This window comes from Alternaria novae-zelandiae (genome assembly GCF_023758075.1).
Source record: "Alternaria novae-zelandiae strain BMP 2774 chromosome Unknown scaffold_19, whole genome shotgun sequence".
Classification (NCBI taxonomy): Eukaryota; Fungi; Ascomycota; class Dothideomycetes; order Pleosporales; family Pleosporaceae; genus Alternaria; species Alternaria novae-zelandiae.
Window position 1 is genome coordinate 721,144 of NW_026056979.1, and position 16,366 is coordinate 737,509.

General features: G+C 53.8%; 6 protein-coding genes across 6 annotated transcripts; 3 read left to right on the forward strand and 3 right to left on the reverse strand.

The window, feature by feature from the left end:
* Positions 1 to 134: 134 nt before the first annotated feature.
* J4E88_008555 (uncharacterized protein) lies at positions 135 to 1,226 on the reverse strand (the record flags this gene model as incomplete). Its single annotated transcript, XM_049402165.1, has 1 exon — positions 135 to 1,226. One exon carries the CDS (start codon positions 1,224 to 1,226, stop codon positions 135 to 137), a length of 1,092 nt encoding a protein of 363 aa, XP_049252263.1.
* A 1,619-nt stretch (positions 1,227 to 2,845) lies between these two features.
* J4E88_008556 (uncharacterized protein) lies at positions 2,846 to 3,916 on the reverse strand (the record flags this gene model as incomplete). Its single annotated transcript, XM_049402166.1, has 1 exon — positions 2,846 to 3,916. One exon carries the CDS (start codon positions 3,914 to 3,916, stop codon positions 2,846 to 2,848), a length of 1,071 nt encoding a protein of 356 aa, XP_049252264.1.
* Positions 3,917 to 4,856: 940 nt separating this feature from the next.
* J4E88_008557 (uncharacterized protein) lies at positions 4,857 to 5,944 on the forward strand (the record flags this gene model as incomplete). The annotated part of the gene is made up of 2 exons (XM_049402167.1): positions 4,857 to 5,315; positions 5,366 to 5,944. 2 exons carry the CDS (start codon positions 4,857 to 4,859, stop codon positions 5,942 to 5,944), a joined length of 1,038 nt encoding a protein of 345 aa, XP_049252265.1.
* A 489-nt stretch (positions 5,945 to 6,433) lies between these two features.
* Positions 6,434 to 7,231, reverse strand: J4E88_008558 (uncharacterized protein; the record flags this gene model as incomplete). Its single annotated transcript, XM_049402168.1, has 3 exons — positions 6,434 to 6,729; positions 6,841 to 7,156; positions 7,223 to 7,231. 3 exons carry the CDS (start codon positions 7,229 to 7,231, stop codon positions 6,434 to 6,436), a joined length of 621 nt encoding a protein of 206 aa, XP_049252266.1.
* Positions 7,232 to 10,632: 3,401 nt separating this feature from the next.
* On the forward strand, positions 10,633 to 12,076 carry J4E88_008559 (uncharacterized protein; the record flags this gene model as incomplete). Its single annotated transcript, XM_049402169.1, has 4 exons — positions 10,633 to 10,640; positions 10,697 to 11,090; positions 11,220 to 11,555; positions 11,606 to 12,076. The coding sequence occupies 4 exons, from the start codon at positions 10,633 to 10,635 to the stop codon at positions 12,074 to 12,076; spliced, it is 1,209 nt and encodes a 402-aa protein (XP_049252267.1).
* A 2,407-nt stretch (positions 12,077 to 14,483) lies between these two features.
* Positions 14,484 to 15,653, forward strand: J4E88_008560 (uncharacterized protein; the record flags this gene model as incomplete). The annotated part of the gene is made up of 1 exon (XM_049402170.1): positions 14,484 to 15,653. One exon carries the CDS (start codon positions 14,484 to 14,486, stop codon positions 15,651 to 15,653), a length of 1,170 nt encoding a protein of 389 aa, XP_049252268.1.
* Between the last annotated feature and the right edge of the window lie 713 nt (positions 15,654 to 16,366).

Consider the following 16,366-nt stretch of genomic DNA (forward strand, 5'->3'; position numbering starts at 1 on the left):
ACAACAAAAAGAGCAAGCAGATGTGATATGTCAAGCACTAGACTTGACTGCGTTCATATCGGAGTCGCTCTGCTGGCTGTCAAATGTGAATAATATTGGTTGAATTAGAACAACGTGATTACATGCCTCTGCGCTCACATCTTCGCCCTATCCCCATGGTCCGTATTCACAAGAACATAACGATACCGTGCATGTCCCTCCTCCATATCAACCACACTCTTATTCGCATCCTTCATATTGCGCTTCTGCACCCAAGGCTTAATCCCCTTGTCTGCCGCGAACTGAAGCATCTCCTCAATCTCCTTCGGACTGCCAATCTGACTACCCCCGATCTTGCATCCTTTGCCAATAAGACCGAACGCAGCGATTTGAGGGAGCTTGTCTTCTGGTGCGCCGACCTGGATGAATGAACCGCCTGTACGGAGAAGTCGGAGATAGGACTCGAGCGGCATGTCTGGGGAGGAGACTGTGCTGATAATGAGGTCGAGACTTCGGCTGTGGTTGCGCGCCCACTTGTCGTCTTCGGACGTCGCGATGTAATCCGTTGCGCCCATAGCTTTTGCGTCGTCGACTTTGTTCCTCCTTCGGCTTATCGCTACGACCTTTTCGCACCCCAGTGCTTTCGCGAACAAGACGCCGAAATGGCCTAAGCCCCCCAAACCTACGATTCCGACCTTCTTCCCAGGACCTGCGCCGTTATTCTTCAGCGGCGCATAGACGGTGATGCCGCCGCACATCATAGGCGCTGCTTCTTCGCTCTTCAATCCAGCGGGTATCTTGATAGCGAAATGCGCTGGGACGCGGACATAGTCTGCATATCCTCCCATGCTCCAGCTTCCATCCGGGTACTTCGCGTTGTATGTGCCCACCATCTTCGGGCAATGCTGCTCAATGCCCGCCCTGCATTCCTCGCAGTCGTCCTTCAAGCAGCTGAAAGCCTGCGCGCCTACACCCACTCTGTCGCCTAAGCGCAGGTTCTTGACTTTGTCTCCCACACGCACGACGTTTCCGACGATTTCGTGGCCGACGCATACGGGATAGTGGGTTGCGCCCCAGCCAGATCGCAGGGTGTGGATGTCGGTGCCGCAGATGCCGCAATGGGAGACTTTGATGTCGATATCGATGGCGTTGAAGGGCTTAGGTTGGAAGGACGACCATGTCATGTTGCCTTGCGCCGCATTCTTATCGTGGCCCAGCCAGCCGTGGAATTCGGAAGGGGAGGTCATCTTCGTTTGGAGGCGGGATCTCTAACACTGGAAGGCGGGGTGAGGTAATTTGAGCTGGTCAGAAAACTATTCGAGGAATTGGTCGCAGTGTTAGCTATGAAGAATTGAACGACAGTAAACGTCGAGCGTTGTCGCGCATCGCGCAGCTAGGACCGAGGATGGCCGACGTCATGGTGTTGGGACAATGTTATCCGAGGCATCTCGCCGGAGCCCTGGACACCAGATGAGGGGGACACGGCTCATGAGAAAGAACAACCCCCATCATCGCGAAGAGTCACGATAGATTCAGCGGCGCGATATCGTGTCTCTGCAGGTGTCGAGAACGATCTTGTCCTCGGCTCCAACACTTCTCTGGCTTCCCGTTGCAAACTTCGCATACCTTTTCATCGTGTAAACGGGCCACACAATGTTGTCTAGCAGCGGTTCTCGTCCAACGCACAGCACATTATACAACGGCCTACGCACACGGCGAGTAGTGACGTCTCTGGTGACCATCTTCTGTTTGTATAAAATATTCGCCCAATGTAGCCACCTGTGTTGCTTCGGGTGCTGAACGACTCGGAGAGTAACGTTGACACTGGAGAAACAGGCGCTCCATTCTGCCGCAAGGTCCGCGACGTCTAGATGAGCCCAGCTATGGCTCCCTCGTAATGTGTAGACGGATGGGTAGAGTGAAGCGAACTTAGCAGTATTAACGCTCGTTAGGTGGAAGGATACCAGGCGGAACTCTTGAAGCAGCTCGTCCTAAGAGCTGTTCGCTGATGTCGCACCATCTATCCCCGCGAAAAGAATTAGGACTCGTATAGCCCGACCTGCGAGTTTCTGGACATGACCGATGGCATCCATACACATCCTACGATACCCTCGACAGTCGCCAAGTTGACTGAGGATTGTGAGAGCGGAGGTGACGTGTCCCAAGTTGTATGGAATCCAGATTGGCGTGTATGTGTCCTCATGGAGAACCGTTTCGACGTCCTTCATTGCATGCGGCTCGGGCAGACGGTTGTACAAATGCTCCCAGTATTGATAGAGGGCTTGTGCTCTTTCGTACCACTCAATCGCTGTATCGCTAAACCCGCTGTTCTGTCTGCGATGATTACTCTTCCTGCAAGCCACGAGCACAATATCGTAGACTTCGTTGACGTCGTCTGAGTTGTCTGCGACGTGCACGTCGCTGCCGAAGAGAGCTAGTTCCTCGGGTGTGCTCGGCAAATGGAGAGCGGTGTTGTTGAATACGGGCAGGTCAGGGTACTCGGCGCGGTTTGGTAGAGTCGGAACGCCATCTACAATCTGGAAACACTTGTTGTACGCGGGACTTCGCATGGTCCGCCAACTTGGGTCGTAGACAGCTGAGGACCGTGAGTACTGCATGTGCACTGTCGCGCTAACCCGCGACCATCAGTCAGCAACTCTAATGCCCAGGCATATCGGCAGCTCACTGTGATATACTCCTGGGTATCTTCTTGGCTTAATTACACCAGCGTCCAATCTAGACACAAGACATTAACTGTTAAGATTGAGGCGATCACGAGACTGCCCAGAGCTCTGTTCCTTCATGCTACTGTACATTACTACGACGCGATGCATTGATATAACGCGAGGACCAAATCTACCAACCCCTAAGCCTCGGTCTTCTTCATCCCCTTCGTGAACAGCGGACTCTGCTTAACGCGTTCCCAGTCATGAAGCATCATGGTATTTGCCGTGCCATCCCTAACCTCCGTACCCCCACGCCTAATCATCTCCTCTTCAAACGCATCAACCACAGCTTTCCTGTCCTCGCCAGCCTGAATCTTAGTGATAGCTTCGAACAACTTCCCAGCGTCTGTGACAGAGTGATTGAGGCCCTGACCTCGCTGGTACGTCATCGGATGCACAGCGTCGCCCACCATAGTAATTAAGCCGCGATGGTTATCCCAGCGATGGCCTTCCATGCCCGGGTCCCAGTCCGTGAGCCCGAGATACCACACAGGTGTGCAGTCTGGCGTCCATTCAAACGCACTCCTCCACGGGTCGCAAAACTCTTTCGCGAATTCTTTTTGTTGCGCGAGGCGCTGGGCACCGGTCCAGTTCTTTGTGGCCTCCTGCTCTTTCAAACTACTTCTCCACGAGATGTAGTAGAAGAAGGTCCAGGAAGTCGGGTCATCTTCGTCCGGCGCATCATGCATGCCGAAGAAGGCGAAGTTGTTATTCGGGTGCGCACATGCTAGATACAGCGGGTGGAATGACCGCAAGAAGCGGGCTTGCTCGGCGGTAAACTTGCACTGGACAAACGTGCACGCATACGGTATGTGGTTGATGGAGCCCAATTCCCTCCCGAGGAGAATCTGCCTGGTGGAAGAGCGCGCTCCATCCGCGCCAACCAGCATGCGTCCCGTCGTCGAGGTTCCGTCGGCGAAATGGGCAGTGACTGAGTCATCATCAGGTGAGTATGAGACGTCGTGTAAGCGCTTGTCGAAGTGTATGTCAAGGCCTTGCATTAACAGGTCGCGCAACTTGCTCCTCCGTAAGCGGTAGAAAGGCCCGAAGGTGATGGCTGCAACCAGCGCTCCGGTATCGCCTCGCAGCCACTTCAACGTGTCCTGCTCTTTCGTGGGGACATTCGGGTCGACCTGGACGCTCTGGATGCGGTCCCACCAGCCCTCTGGCATGAGGCTTTTCAGGACTGGCGCGCCCCAGTGAAGGCCCATGTTCCAGTCGCGCTCGCCATGCGTGGCAGCGTTCTTCTCGAACACGACGCACGGGATGTTCGCCTAGTTGTTCGAATGAGGCTACTCTTTTGCATTACACAGACGGTGTACATACTTTGCGGAGCCCCTGTGCGAGTGCAAGTCCAGCGGTTCCTGCGAGCTGGTCAGACCGTGTGGTGCAGCATGTATGCGGCGTCACCGTCGCTTACCAGAGCCAATGACGAGGATAGGGAGCTGCGCCGCATGCGCTTCGCCGTCGGCAGTTGGTTTTTCCATGTCAAGTCGCCTGAGATCATCGATGGACTTTGGTCATACTCTCAACCTGTTCTTCGTCTTCTACAACAAAGTTCGAGTATCCACTGTAGAGGTGCTCTTGGCCCACCCTCTCCAACCCGTGCCGCCTGCCAAAAGGGCCGATTAGACAACGGCGATGAAGGGAATGACGCCGTCTGCGGCCCGCAAATGAGCCAGTCCATCAATCACGAGATGCATCCATCGACACCCTCCTTTTCGACGTTGTTGGCAGGCTCGCCAATGGCCTGACTGCCTCGGACACCCAGAGTCTTCGTACAACGTCGGTAGAGTGCCGCCAGCACGCGCTTACCCCGACGCCTCTAACAGCCATGCAGGCGATGCAGCACCGTTCCTTTTGCGCGTGCATTACACGCGCATCAACGAATGGCAGCGACCGGAGCAGACGACCGATCCGCTGGATCTACTCGGGGATGCTGCGCGAACGCGGCGCCATCGGTGCAATGCTCCACTTTGCCAGAGACCCCTCGCCCATTGACAGACGCCTCCAAACGAGAGTCAGCGGCCGGCCAGCGTCCAGCAACTTCCCAGTGCATCGGCTCCAACTCTCCAATATGTAACCCGTCGTTTCCGGGCGTCGCGTCGATATCTCCCACTCCTCCTCGCCGCGCACTCTCACGACAGCACCATGGCGTCTTCATCTTCCCCGAAGCCTTTCGAGGGCATCGGCTTGCACCAGCAGGATAGCGCCGTGCATCTAGGAGACGACGCGCCTTCCTCTTCCTCGTACCCACAACAACACGCCCCCGTACACCACGCAGCGCCACAAGACTCCGAAGCTTCCCCCGTCGACGACGATGGCCTTGGCTTCTCGTCCGACTCAGCCTTCGACAGCGGCAGCCTCCTTGGCGACGAGACCGATTCGCTAGCCTCGTCCATCCTCCACCACCGCATGGAGAATGGACGGCAGTACCACGCATACCGCGACGGCGCATACTGGGGACCAAATGACGAGCTGGCCAAGGAGATACTGGATTTCGCACACCACATGTACCTCCTGACGCTCGACCAGAAGCTGCATCTTGCGCCGCTGGTTAATCCACAGACGATATTAGATTGCGGCACAGGAACCGGCATATGGGCAATTGTACGCTGCCCAGCCATATCCCCCAACACAGGCTAATAATACATGTACAGGATATGGCAGACCAATACCCCTCAGCAACAGTAACAGGAACCGACCTCTCCCCCATCCAACCCGAATGGGTCCCGCCAAACTGCCACTTCGAAATCGACGACGTCTCGCTCGAATGGACCTTCCCGCCCAACCACTTCGACTTCATCCACATCCGCGAGCTCTTCGGCTGCATCCCCGACTGGGATTTCTTCTTCCAGCAAGCCTACAAGCACACCAAACCAGGCGGCTGGATAGAAATCGTAGAGCACTCCGTGTGTCCTACATCCGACGATGGGTCAATGGGCCCAGACCACTTCTACCATACCTGGGGGAAAGTGGTGGTGGAGATGGGTGATCGGTTCGGCAAGACGTTTACGATTTGGGAGGAGAGTGCCGAGAGGATACGACGAGCGGGGTTTGTGGATGTGACGGTTATGGAGTATAAGTGGCCGATGAATGGGTGGCCGACGGATAAGAAGTTGAAGAATATTGGGCGGTGGAATCAGCTGAGGTTGATGGATGGGGTTGAGGGTTTTATGTTGAGGTTGTTGACGCAGGTTGGCGGTGTGAGTCTTGCTGAGGTTGGTGTGGTGGATTAAGCTGACATGATGCAGTGGTCTGTTGCACGAGCACAACTGCATCTAGCGCAGATGCGCAAGGAGTTGAAGAGTTACCGGACTCATGCGTACCTACCTGGGACTGTCGTCTACGCGAGGAAGCCCATCAAGTGAAAGATCGGCACGTTGCATCGATCTTACACATCGAGATGCGACTCCACACTCGGGCCCAGCTCTTCTAACTACTCCAAGACGGATTAGCTTGACTGTGATCACAACGACTATTACGGGTACCTCTGGATCGACCGCGCAGTTTTACCCATCACGCATGTGAAACAAGATGATGACCAAGAAGGAAGCGTGTCATTAGATATCAGATCTACGAAGATCGTGATCCTTTTTGGGAGAGGAAGACCAGGAACCGCCTCCAGTTTCGGACGTGAACCCGAAAACCCGCAGTCTCATCTAGCTTCCAACATCGTGGTCCGAATTACCATCGTCCCTCATATCGACGCTCGACACCGTTCCGTCTTAAGTGCGGGGGCAGTCGACGGACCTGCACTTGCCGCAGTTGTCTTCCGCAGTGCTCGCGCACAGACACAGAGCCTTGCAGATCATATCGTCGGCGCCGCACTTCTTGCTACATTCGTACCCGGCATCGCGGCAAGCTTTACAGTGTTCGCTGTTGACGTCGTCGTCGTCGCTTCCCTCCCGAGCGTTGGCAGCGGCAGCGACTTGCTCATAGTCGGCAGTCTCCGGGCCAGCAAGAGCAATGTCGTGGTCGGTGAACTCCCATTGATCGCAATCTTGAGGAGCCTCGACGCAGCCTGTGGTAGAGTTAGTATAGATAGAACGGGAGTGAAGCTCTCGCTGAGCTAGAGAATGTTATCACGTACCTTGTTGGCGACAAATTGACTTCGGGTTCGAGTGCAGCATACAGGCGCAGTAACCCTCGCAGTGGGGACCAAAGCCGCACGCCTTGAGGCAATACGGCAAGGCCTCGGAGCAGCCCTGTGTTGCGCAGGTGTTGTCGTCGCCATTGACATCAGCAGTCTGAACAAATCCCTCGGGAGCGTCTTGGTTGTAATTGATGGTTCCAGGGTCGACCTGAGTAGCAGTCTCGGACGAAGCCTCGTCAACAGTCGCGGAAGCAGCTTGGTCAACAGCCGCAGAAGTATCTTCGTCTCGACGAACTTTGCCACTGAGCTCGTACTTCTCACAACCTTTAGGCCCTGGCTTCTTGCACGCTGTAATCTGTGTTAGCGAAATATCCAAACTCCCACTCCACGGCTGCCGCAGGGTATCAGCTGTTTCACATACTTGGATCATTGTTGCACTTGATATTCTTGCCGAGAAGCTTGTACACCTTGCACTCGCAATAGTGCGCGCAGTGAGGACCGTAGTTGCACGCGACAACGCAGTCTTTCACGACATCCCTGAAGTTCCTCACGTCGCTCTTTTTATCGTTGTTCGCGCTTGCGAGAGCGGCGAGGCTGACGACTAGGAGGAAGACGGTGGTGAGGAAGCGCATGGTGGTGGGTTAACTGTTCGTGGGTCGAGTTGCGTTGGTGGGGATGGGAAGGGAGGTGAGGGGCAGGCGGAGGCGCGGTGGAAGGAGCTTTTTTGACGGAGGAGGTGAGAGCGCGGTGGTGTATTTACGTCACCGCTTGGACGAGCGTCTGCGCGTGGGGAAAGCGCTGCCTAGGTAGGTGGATCTTGTGGAACGGTCGTGCGTCGCGTGTGAGTGAAGGTGAATGGAAGGTGCGCCTTGCGCGCGACAAAGAGTGGCCCGGAGGCGAAGCATATTCTGTCGTAATCGAGAGAGTATGAGGCTCTGGTACTGCTCACAGCGGAACATCTAGTGCAACGCGGGAGCTGGAGATAGGTACGACGCATTGATCTTCGTTGGCGATCCTATGTTATCTGCTCTTTCCCATGTCGCGTAACTCGATACTCGGCTCTCTTTTCACTACAACCTCTTTCCGCACCCAGATATCGACATCCTTATCTCCTCGCATAGAAGATGGCTTGCGACTTCGCTGACTAGAGATCTCTATGTAACTTGACAAATGCCCTGTAACACCCGCGGATGTGTAACCCGACATCGTAGCAACACCCGCATGCTGTGCGCTCCACAGGCCTGAGTCGAGGCTCATCATGAATGGCTTCAGAAAGGGGATGGTCGAAGTCATTATACTGGCCACTTGCACTATTTGTCCGCAAACGACGATGTGCCATATTGAGTGGAGAAGATCGCCGTCTTGGGGTAAGGTGCGGATGTATGCGATTTGGGTGGCTGAGGCAAAGACGACGCTGTGATTGTTTGTGTTAGTGCAAGCGGAGTGGTAAGGCAGTCTTGACAAAGCGTAACATGACTTACACTATGCGTGACCAGAAGCCTGTGATGAGCGTGAAACGTTTTTCCGGGGTAATCTGCAGCGGTAGGACCATCAGTGTCGGTACACCAGCGAGCGCAAGATCAGTCACGATGTTCATGACAGCATTGTAGGTGCGTACGGCGCGCTGGATGATATTAGCTACTGATTCATACCAGGAGATGCAGATGATCAAACTTACGAGGTCCATACACGTCGGGTTCGTGATATCCCATCTTTGAGGAGACGGACATTGGAAGGCGATAAGGAACACAGCGCTCAGTCCCCATAGCACCGTCAGAACGCCTGTAGCGCGCATCATCCTCCGGTGTGTGTCGACAGGCGTTACTGACGCCAGCGAGACGAGCAAAGAGCCTTTAGCGGCAACGATCGCAAGAATGCTCAAGATCTCGCTGCTGAATAGAGCCTGACGCTGTCAGCCTTGCGTTACAAAGTCTCCGCAATCTATACCTTCCAGGCCCCATTAATCTGATGCGGTTCGAGGCCAGCTTGTAGATTCCCAATCGGCTGGCCCGCTGGACTGAGGAGAGTCGCTGCCTGTCCTGCTGCGAAGACCTGCAATGCCGTTCGTCAGTGTGGATAGTCATGCTTCACCTCCTCAAGAACCTACCAAAGCCACTAGGAGCACAAAGTCGGCTTTGACAAAACGCTTGGACATGGCTTTCTTCGTCGCAAATTGCGCTACGACTGCTAGTATCGAGAAGGCAAGGAAAAGCCATGCGAGGATCTGAATCAATGGTGCTGCATAGCCTTCGTGGAACGCAGGACGCTTGCCAGCATCCATAGCCTTACGTTTGGAAAACATGATGATTTACGTTTCGGAGTCTAGGGCTGAGATGTCGTGATGGTCGTTCGCGAGGTCATGGCATTAGTGATATATTCCAACACGAAGAACTCAGCTTCTCCTGTCGTTATCTCTGCGCCTCCATCCAACACGCTGTAATTGCATGGTGCCCACGGACGTCTCAGGGCGAAAGAAATGATGTCGTTCTGCTTCCATCTCACCTTGAAGCTCTTTCATCGAGGATTCCTGAACCCGCTTGGCTGGTATCACACCCACGTAGGCATGTGAAAATGCTACTTTCGAGAGCTTGCATGTGCGATTAGCTATCATACGCAAGGGTATGCAAGAGGCTTACTTCTATAGTACTATCACCCCGAAAGGCTTGCGTATGCTTCGCAAGCATGTTATGATGTTCCAACGGTGTGATAGGTCGCTTAGAAGATCTGCGCCACATGCGTGCAGATATCCGTATCAGACCACCAATCAGCCGGAGAGCAGACCATGTGCACATGTCGATAAGACGCAAAGAGGAAGGCAGCGGTAAATGAGCCTTGCGGGACATGCCGTGGGTGTTTGTGCGACCATGGCGGCTGCTTCAGACGTCAATGCTTAGCCAATGCTAAGCCTCGCTCGGGACGGTAGCGTCCGCGGCACCTAGTCCAGCTTCCACCCGGATCCTGCAGGATGCGGATTGAACAGGGCTTCTTTCATTGAGGTAAGGGTCCGACTGTTGCGCTGGGAAGAGCTGGGGACTCAAAGCCGGTTCAAGCTGTGTAGAGCGCGTATGTAGTACTGACCTAGAAGTCTACTTCGTGTGTATGCGAAATCGCGAATCTGGCTCTCCTGTTCGAATGTGAATACATTCGCGCACAGAAGAGCAGCCTCAAACCATCATGGGAACGCCGTTATCATGACCCCCGCGCGGCATGCAGTGCGGCAGAGAATGCGGCACAGCATGTAACCTGCTGAATGTGTTTAGCGAGACAATCTGGATGAATCCTCGCGTAACCGACGTTTGAACGCGAAGACGTGCATCATAGCTAGTTTAAGTGCCTGCATTTACTTTTTGTTCGCCTCGCACCCATTGCAGTGTTCGTCCATATCTCTTCTGTTTGAAAGCCTCTTCACATACCTCATCCGTAGCCATGGAACTTGGCAACCGAACGAAAGCTGAAGCTGTCACTTCGGCCATTGAGGACGCCGAGCATGATGGTTACACTCGAGATGACAGGGATCTCATGCGGCTGGGCAAGAAGCCTGTGCTGAAGCGTAACTTTGGCTTCATGCAAATTTTGGGATTCGTAAGTCCGGGGTGTAAGGGGCGTATGCGAGACGTTCACTGACTTCGTTTTGCAGTCATGCACTGTGTTGGTAACCTGGGAAGGAATCCTCCAAGTATCGACCCCGAGTTTGCTCAATGGCGGTCCTGCAGGCGTGTTCTGGGGCTACATCCTCATATGGATCGGTTCATTATCTATCTACACGGTTTTGTCGGAGTTGTCGTCCATGGCGCCTACGGCAGGTGGGCAGTATCAGTAAGGAAACTGGCCATGACAATGTTCATAGCTGACGTGCTCATAGCTGGGTTGCTATGTTAGCCCCACCATCGTACAGAAGATTTCTGAGCTACATCACGGGATGGGTGACACTCATTGGCTGGCAGGCCACTACCGCTTCTTCTGCATACCTTGCCGGAACTATCCTGCAGAGCACAATACTCATGTGCGACGAAAGCTACTCGCCAAAGCCGTACCAGGCGATGCTGCTCGGCTGGGCTGTGCTCGCCTTTGCGGTCATCATCAACACGGTCGGAAGCAAAACACTCGCACACTTCGAAGGATTGATCTTGATACTCCACATCCTGGGCTTCTTTGCAATCCTGATCCCGCTTGTGTATCTCGCCCCTCATAGCAATGCCTCAATCTTCACCACATTCGTCAACACCGGGGGCTGGTCGACGCAGGCGCTTTCGTTCATGGTCGGGCTTCCATCATCTGTGTTCGCCCTGGTTGGTGAGTATTTTTCCTGATGTAGTGACGGGGCCAAGATCAATGCTAATTCAGATAGGCGTTGATTCATGTGTGCACGTAAGTTGCTCTTCCGCCGATCGGTTGCGGTCGTGCTAATCCAAATTTAGATGGCCGAAGAAGTCAAGAACGCGTCTAAAGTCGTTCCACGAGCTATCCAGATCAGCGTATTGCTGAATGGCACACTTGGTCTTGCGATGTTGATCGCGTATCTGTTCTGTCTTGGGGATCTGGACGATGTTCTGGCGTCCTCAGCAACACTCGGATACCCCTACCTATACGTGTTTTTGAAAGGTACCGGCTCAGCTGCTGGGGCTGCGACCATGGCTATGATCATGTGGACCCTCGGCGTCTGCTGTCTGGTGGGCCTCATGGCTGCGACTTCACGACAAATGTGGTCTTTCGCGAGAGACAACGCTATGCCGTTTTCCGCTCAAGTCACCAAGGTGAGTAGCTCTCCCAGTTCACGCAGCCGTCTTGATACTAACCCTCACAGCTCAATCCTCGAACGCTCATTCCTGTCAACACGATCCTCATCACTGCTGTCATCAGTGTGCTTCTGTCGTTCATCGCACTCGGCTCGTTTGTCGCCTTCAGTAACATCGTCAACCTCAGTATCGGCGGCCTCTACGCTTCATACTTCATCGTCTGCGCCCTGCTCCTGTGGCGACGTCTCAAGGGCATCAGTCCCTACAACGCGCGAGCTGCGATGGTAGGACCAGAGTCGCTGCAATGGGGCCCTTGGAAAGTCCCGGGTGCGTTTGGCGTCGCCAACAACATCTTCGCCTGCGTCTATCTGTTCGTACTGTGGTTCTTCTCGTTCTGGCCGGGCTCGGTCAAAGTGGATGCGCAATCAATGAACTTCAGCTCAGTCACGTTTGGAGGGACCGTACTATTCGCCATCGTCTGGTATTTTGTAAGAGGCAAGAGAACATATGTCGGGCCCATCGTTGAGGTAGCCTTGTAGTACTTCGGCGGAACGGCGACTCTTGGTAAAGACAAAGCACAGTAGCTTGAGCTGGCTTTCGTTTTCCCTTTCAGCATGCGGAAGGCGCAACAGAGCCCGGAGTGCCGGTGCGACGAGAAGGGGAGGTGGTGCTATCGCGATAGATACATTGATATCGATAGAATAAAAGCGAACTAGCAAGCCTTGCGCAGGCAGACCCGTGCCTAGGTCGATAGCGATGTTTGTGATGCATGGCTCAACGGTTGTATGGGTTCCGCGTTGAGTCCAGCTCCGATCAGATTGATGCTGGGTGGTCTAGAAAGTGTGGTTCAGGATGGCTTCCAGCTACTTGGTGCGGGTAGTATGGAGGAAAGACGTGTCATCCGCACTGAATCGTGGATGCGCCTGTCAGCGCTGAGAAGCTTGTCTACGGTATCTAAAGGTCTGTCAATAGCTGTCGAAGTATTGCATCTTGCCGCGTAGTAGATTTCTCTCGACAATCATGGCCCGCACAGCCGGGCCGAGATGGCATCGCGTGGTGCTGTTGCGAATCGGTACGCGTAGTCGCGTGACATGACCTGGCCAGACCACCGAGATGTGTGCAATTACGCGTGCACGAATATCCCCGGAAGTATCATGTAAGAACTGTCAATAATCCGTATGGAATGCGATGGCTGGGCGACGTTCGCAATATTTGTGGCGTTGTTGGTGATGGTGTCATTAGTTCTTATGGAGAAGGGGAAGTCGGGGCCGCCGGTGGGGCTAGCTATTTCTGTATCCGAGGTCGTCCCACGATTCCATCTACACATCGACACACGCGGCCCCTGAGGATGAGTTGAGCTTCCGTACGACGTTTATAGGCACACAAAGAGCAGCGTCAATACTTCTTTGACCTTATGGCTGCATCGGGCAGAGCGTTTCGCGTGGAAGCGCAGTAAGGAGCACCCTTGCGATGTACCGCTTTGTTTGCGTCGCCTCGGCGGCCCACGACAGCACTGCCTTTGCGTCTGATGATGGTTTGATGCAAACATGCTAATGAGGCTTGATCATGGTCGTGGTCGCACCTTCATATCTGTTCGCTCTCGTCCTATCGTTATCATCCATCGATCAAGAAATTTAACCTCACACAATGATACCCGCACTTCGAGGAAGAGACGATGGCTCATGCCCGGAGGGAGGCGTGTTCTACAAGTGCAACGACTTCCGAGGCTGCTGCACGATAGACCCATGCATGCCAGGTAGTACCTGTCCTGCCGACAAGGACCGGACTCCAGGGCGATGTAAGTACACCCAGTATGTTGAGCGTTCGTAAGAGCTGACCGTGAGTAGCCTCACATACATTATCGCCTACACCAATTACATCGGTCTTGATGATATCGATCACCGCGACGACTTCTTCAATAGCTTCTCCAACGGCCTCTGGGTCGTCCCTTCATACTGGGTCTACATTCAGCCTAGAAGAGTCCTCGTTGGAGACTGTTACACTGAGCTCGTCAGCCACAGCGACACCGTCTATCAACGCACCAGTATCAGCTGGTCACGCTCAGTCGTCGATCGTAGCGCCCGTGGTCGGCGCAGTGCTAGGCACAGTCATCTTGTGCGCATTGATCGCCTCTATACTGCTATACCTAAAAAAGAGACGGCGGGCGAAAGTATACAAAGCAGCCACATACCCTTCTCCTTTAGTCGGTGACGATATGACATCGCAGTTATCAAGTAAGCCCACGCGTTACGCCTCGATCTTCGGTACACAGTGCTGACTCCATCCAGGGAAAGCATCCACCCAATTCCAGCAGAAAATAGCAGCACTTTACAGAGCAGACTCGATCACGGAACCAAAAGATCCACCCCAGCTAGACAGTCGAGAGATAGGTCAGCATGAACTCCATCGGAATGACTCGATGGCACGTCTCTCTGAGCTTCCCGCTGAGCCCATACCATGGCCAGGCCATGCTGCCCACGGCTAGTCCTTTCTTCGATCACGAGCATGTTCCAACAGAGGCCGCTGGGGTATATCAAATCAGCGAGATGTGATGAATATTGTAACTGTACGAGACGCAGGCGTCAAATTAGACGGAAGAATGTTATGGGTCAATGTAGTAATACTGATCACAGCATCAGACGAGAAGGAGATGTACCATAACACCCAATATCTTCAGATACCCCATAGCTCAGGTAGCTTAGAAACTTCGAGATTGCACCAGCGCAGCACATGGAGTTCTCGGTGTGATGTTTGCCAATTTTCGTTCTAGGCTGCGACTGCCGCAGCTGACCAATCACCGACGACTAGCCCCGCTGACGTCACAGTCGGGCAGCTACGATCTCACACCTTTCCGTCACTCGCGCATGCCTGAATCTGCGCCAACTTTACCCGTTCGCTTTCCACCGAGAGATTTGAATCAACTCGACTCAATATACTCTTATCATCATGTCCGAAGACGGCGCGCCGCCTGCAGATTCGGCAACACAAGCAGCGCCGCCTCCCTCGATACCCCGCTATTTTCGAAATGATGCGCCGTTGGCACGACGAGATCCTCACAAGCAACTGCTAGCGTCATTGGATCGATTGATTACCGACTATCCTCCGCATCATGTACCCCCAGGCGGTGGTCTATACTACGGACCGATTTCAGTAGCCTACCTCTTCTATGCCCTGCACAACATATACCCGGATCTTAAGCTGGATGACTATCCCTTGAACACATGGTCTGCGGCTTACATCGAACAAGCTCAGGCTCATATCAAGGAGTTTCCGCCGCCATCTCCCAAGAAATGCGGTATCTCCAACGACATCATGTCTCTGCTTGCCCTTTACGCCGTGACTGCACAAGACCCAGACACTGTAAAGGAGCTCTGTGATCATGCTGCAGTCATGCTTGAGGACGAGACCTCCAACGAATGGCTATACGGTCGCGCTGGCTATCTGTACCTCCTCCGCTTGGTCCGTGGGGCGTTCGCTCATAACAAGGACGTGACCGAGCTCATCGAGGACACGGCCGATGAGGTCATCGAGAACATCATGCAAAGTCCGCGTCCGTGGAAGTGGCATGGGAAGGCATACGTGGGTGCCGTTCATGGCGCAATCGGTATCATTACACAGATCGTACTCACCGACCCTTCCTGGGCGTCTAAGCTGGAGGCCGAATTAGGCGCCTTGCTCAGCTATCAATACGAGAGCGGCAACTTCCCTTCATCCCTCCCACCAGGTCGTGACAAGCTCGTTGAAGTCTGTCACGGAGCACCGGGTGTTGTCAACTCCATTCTCTCAATCCGAAAATATTTCCCGGGACTTCAAGATCGCATTGATCGGGTTGTCGCAAAAGCTAGAGAATGCATCTGGGAAAGAGGCCTGCTCACCAAGGAGCCATGTCTCTGTCACGGCATCACTGGAAACGCTCTCGCTCTGGACGGAAAGCAATTTGAACACTTCTTGACGTACACCACAGGCCATGAGATCAAGTCGATGGCCAAAGACGGAATGCTTGAGAAATCGGAAGATCCATCTTCCCTATGGTGTGGCGAGGCAGGTCGTGCCTGGGCCTGGGCGGTCGCGGATAAAGATCTGCCAAAGACGCTTCTCGGATATAACGACATCTAACCACTCGAACGGAAACTTCCAGCATTTCGACTGGCACTTTGACGATACACACGATGTAATGAACGAGACGACCGCCAGGCGGTTTGCGCATGTGGCCCCATGCGGAATACTTGTATGAGGATACACAACGCAGTCAGCTACGGCTAGCGGCACGAATGACCTGTATTAGCGTCTCAATTAGGAACCATTTAAATCAGCAATCAACTATTTCCGGAGTCTTGCAACGTTCCACTATCATGTATGCGAATCAGTTTACCTTATTCCCCGCCGTCGGTCGCCGTAAGCATCCGCTAGGCGCGTCGGTGCTTTGTCGAGCCTCAAACGGCACGAAAGATTAACGGAAAAGCTAGGATTGTGGAGACTTTACTCGCGACATCTCCTTCGGTGGATTCATGTTGGGCAATCTCCGTAAGCCAGACACGTAGCCGCGCGGGGTACACAGCATGTTGCGCATTGCTCCACGCGCCGTGCAACATTGAATGCAGAGATCCGCGGGTGTCACCGAACGCCGACAAATGGCACTACCATCTTTTATCTGTATATTGAGTTGCGGATTAGGCTGAAAAGCTTATGCGTCGTGCGAACCATATTTGGCGTTGACAGCCAGCATGCGTTCCGAAACCGCGGTCGAAACTATGTAAGATTGCTTGCGGTAATGTATCCGGCTGATGTTTCACACAACGGCTATTCGCGAAAACCTTGGAGCGATGTTA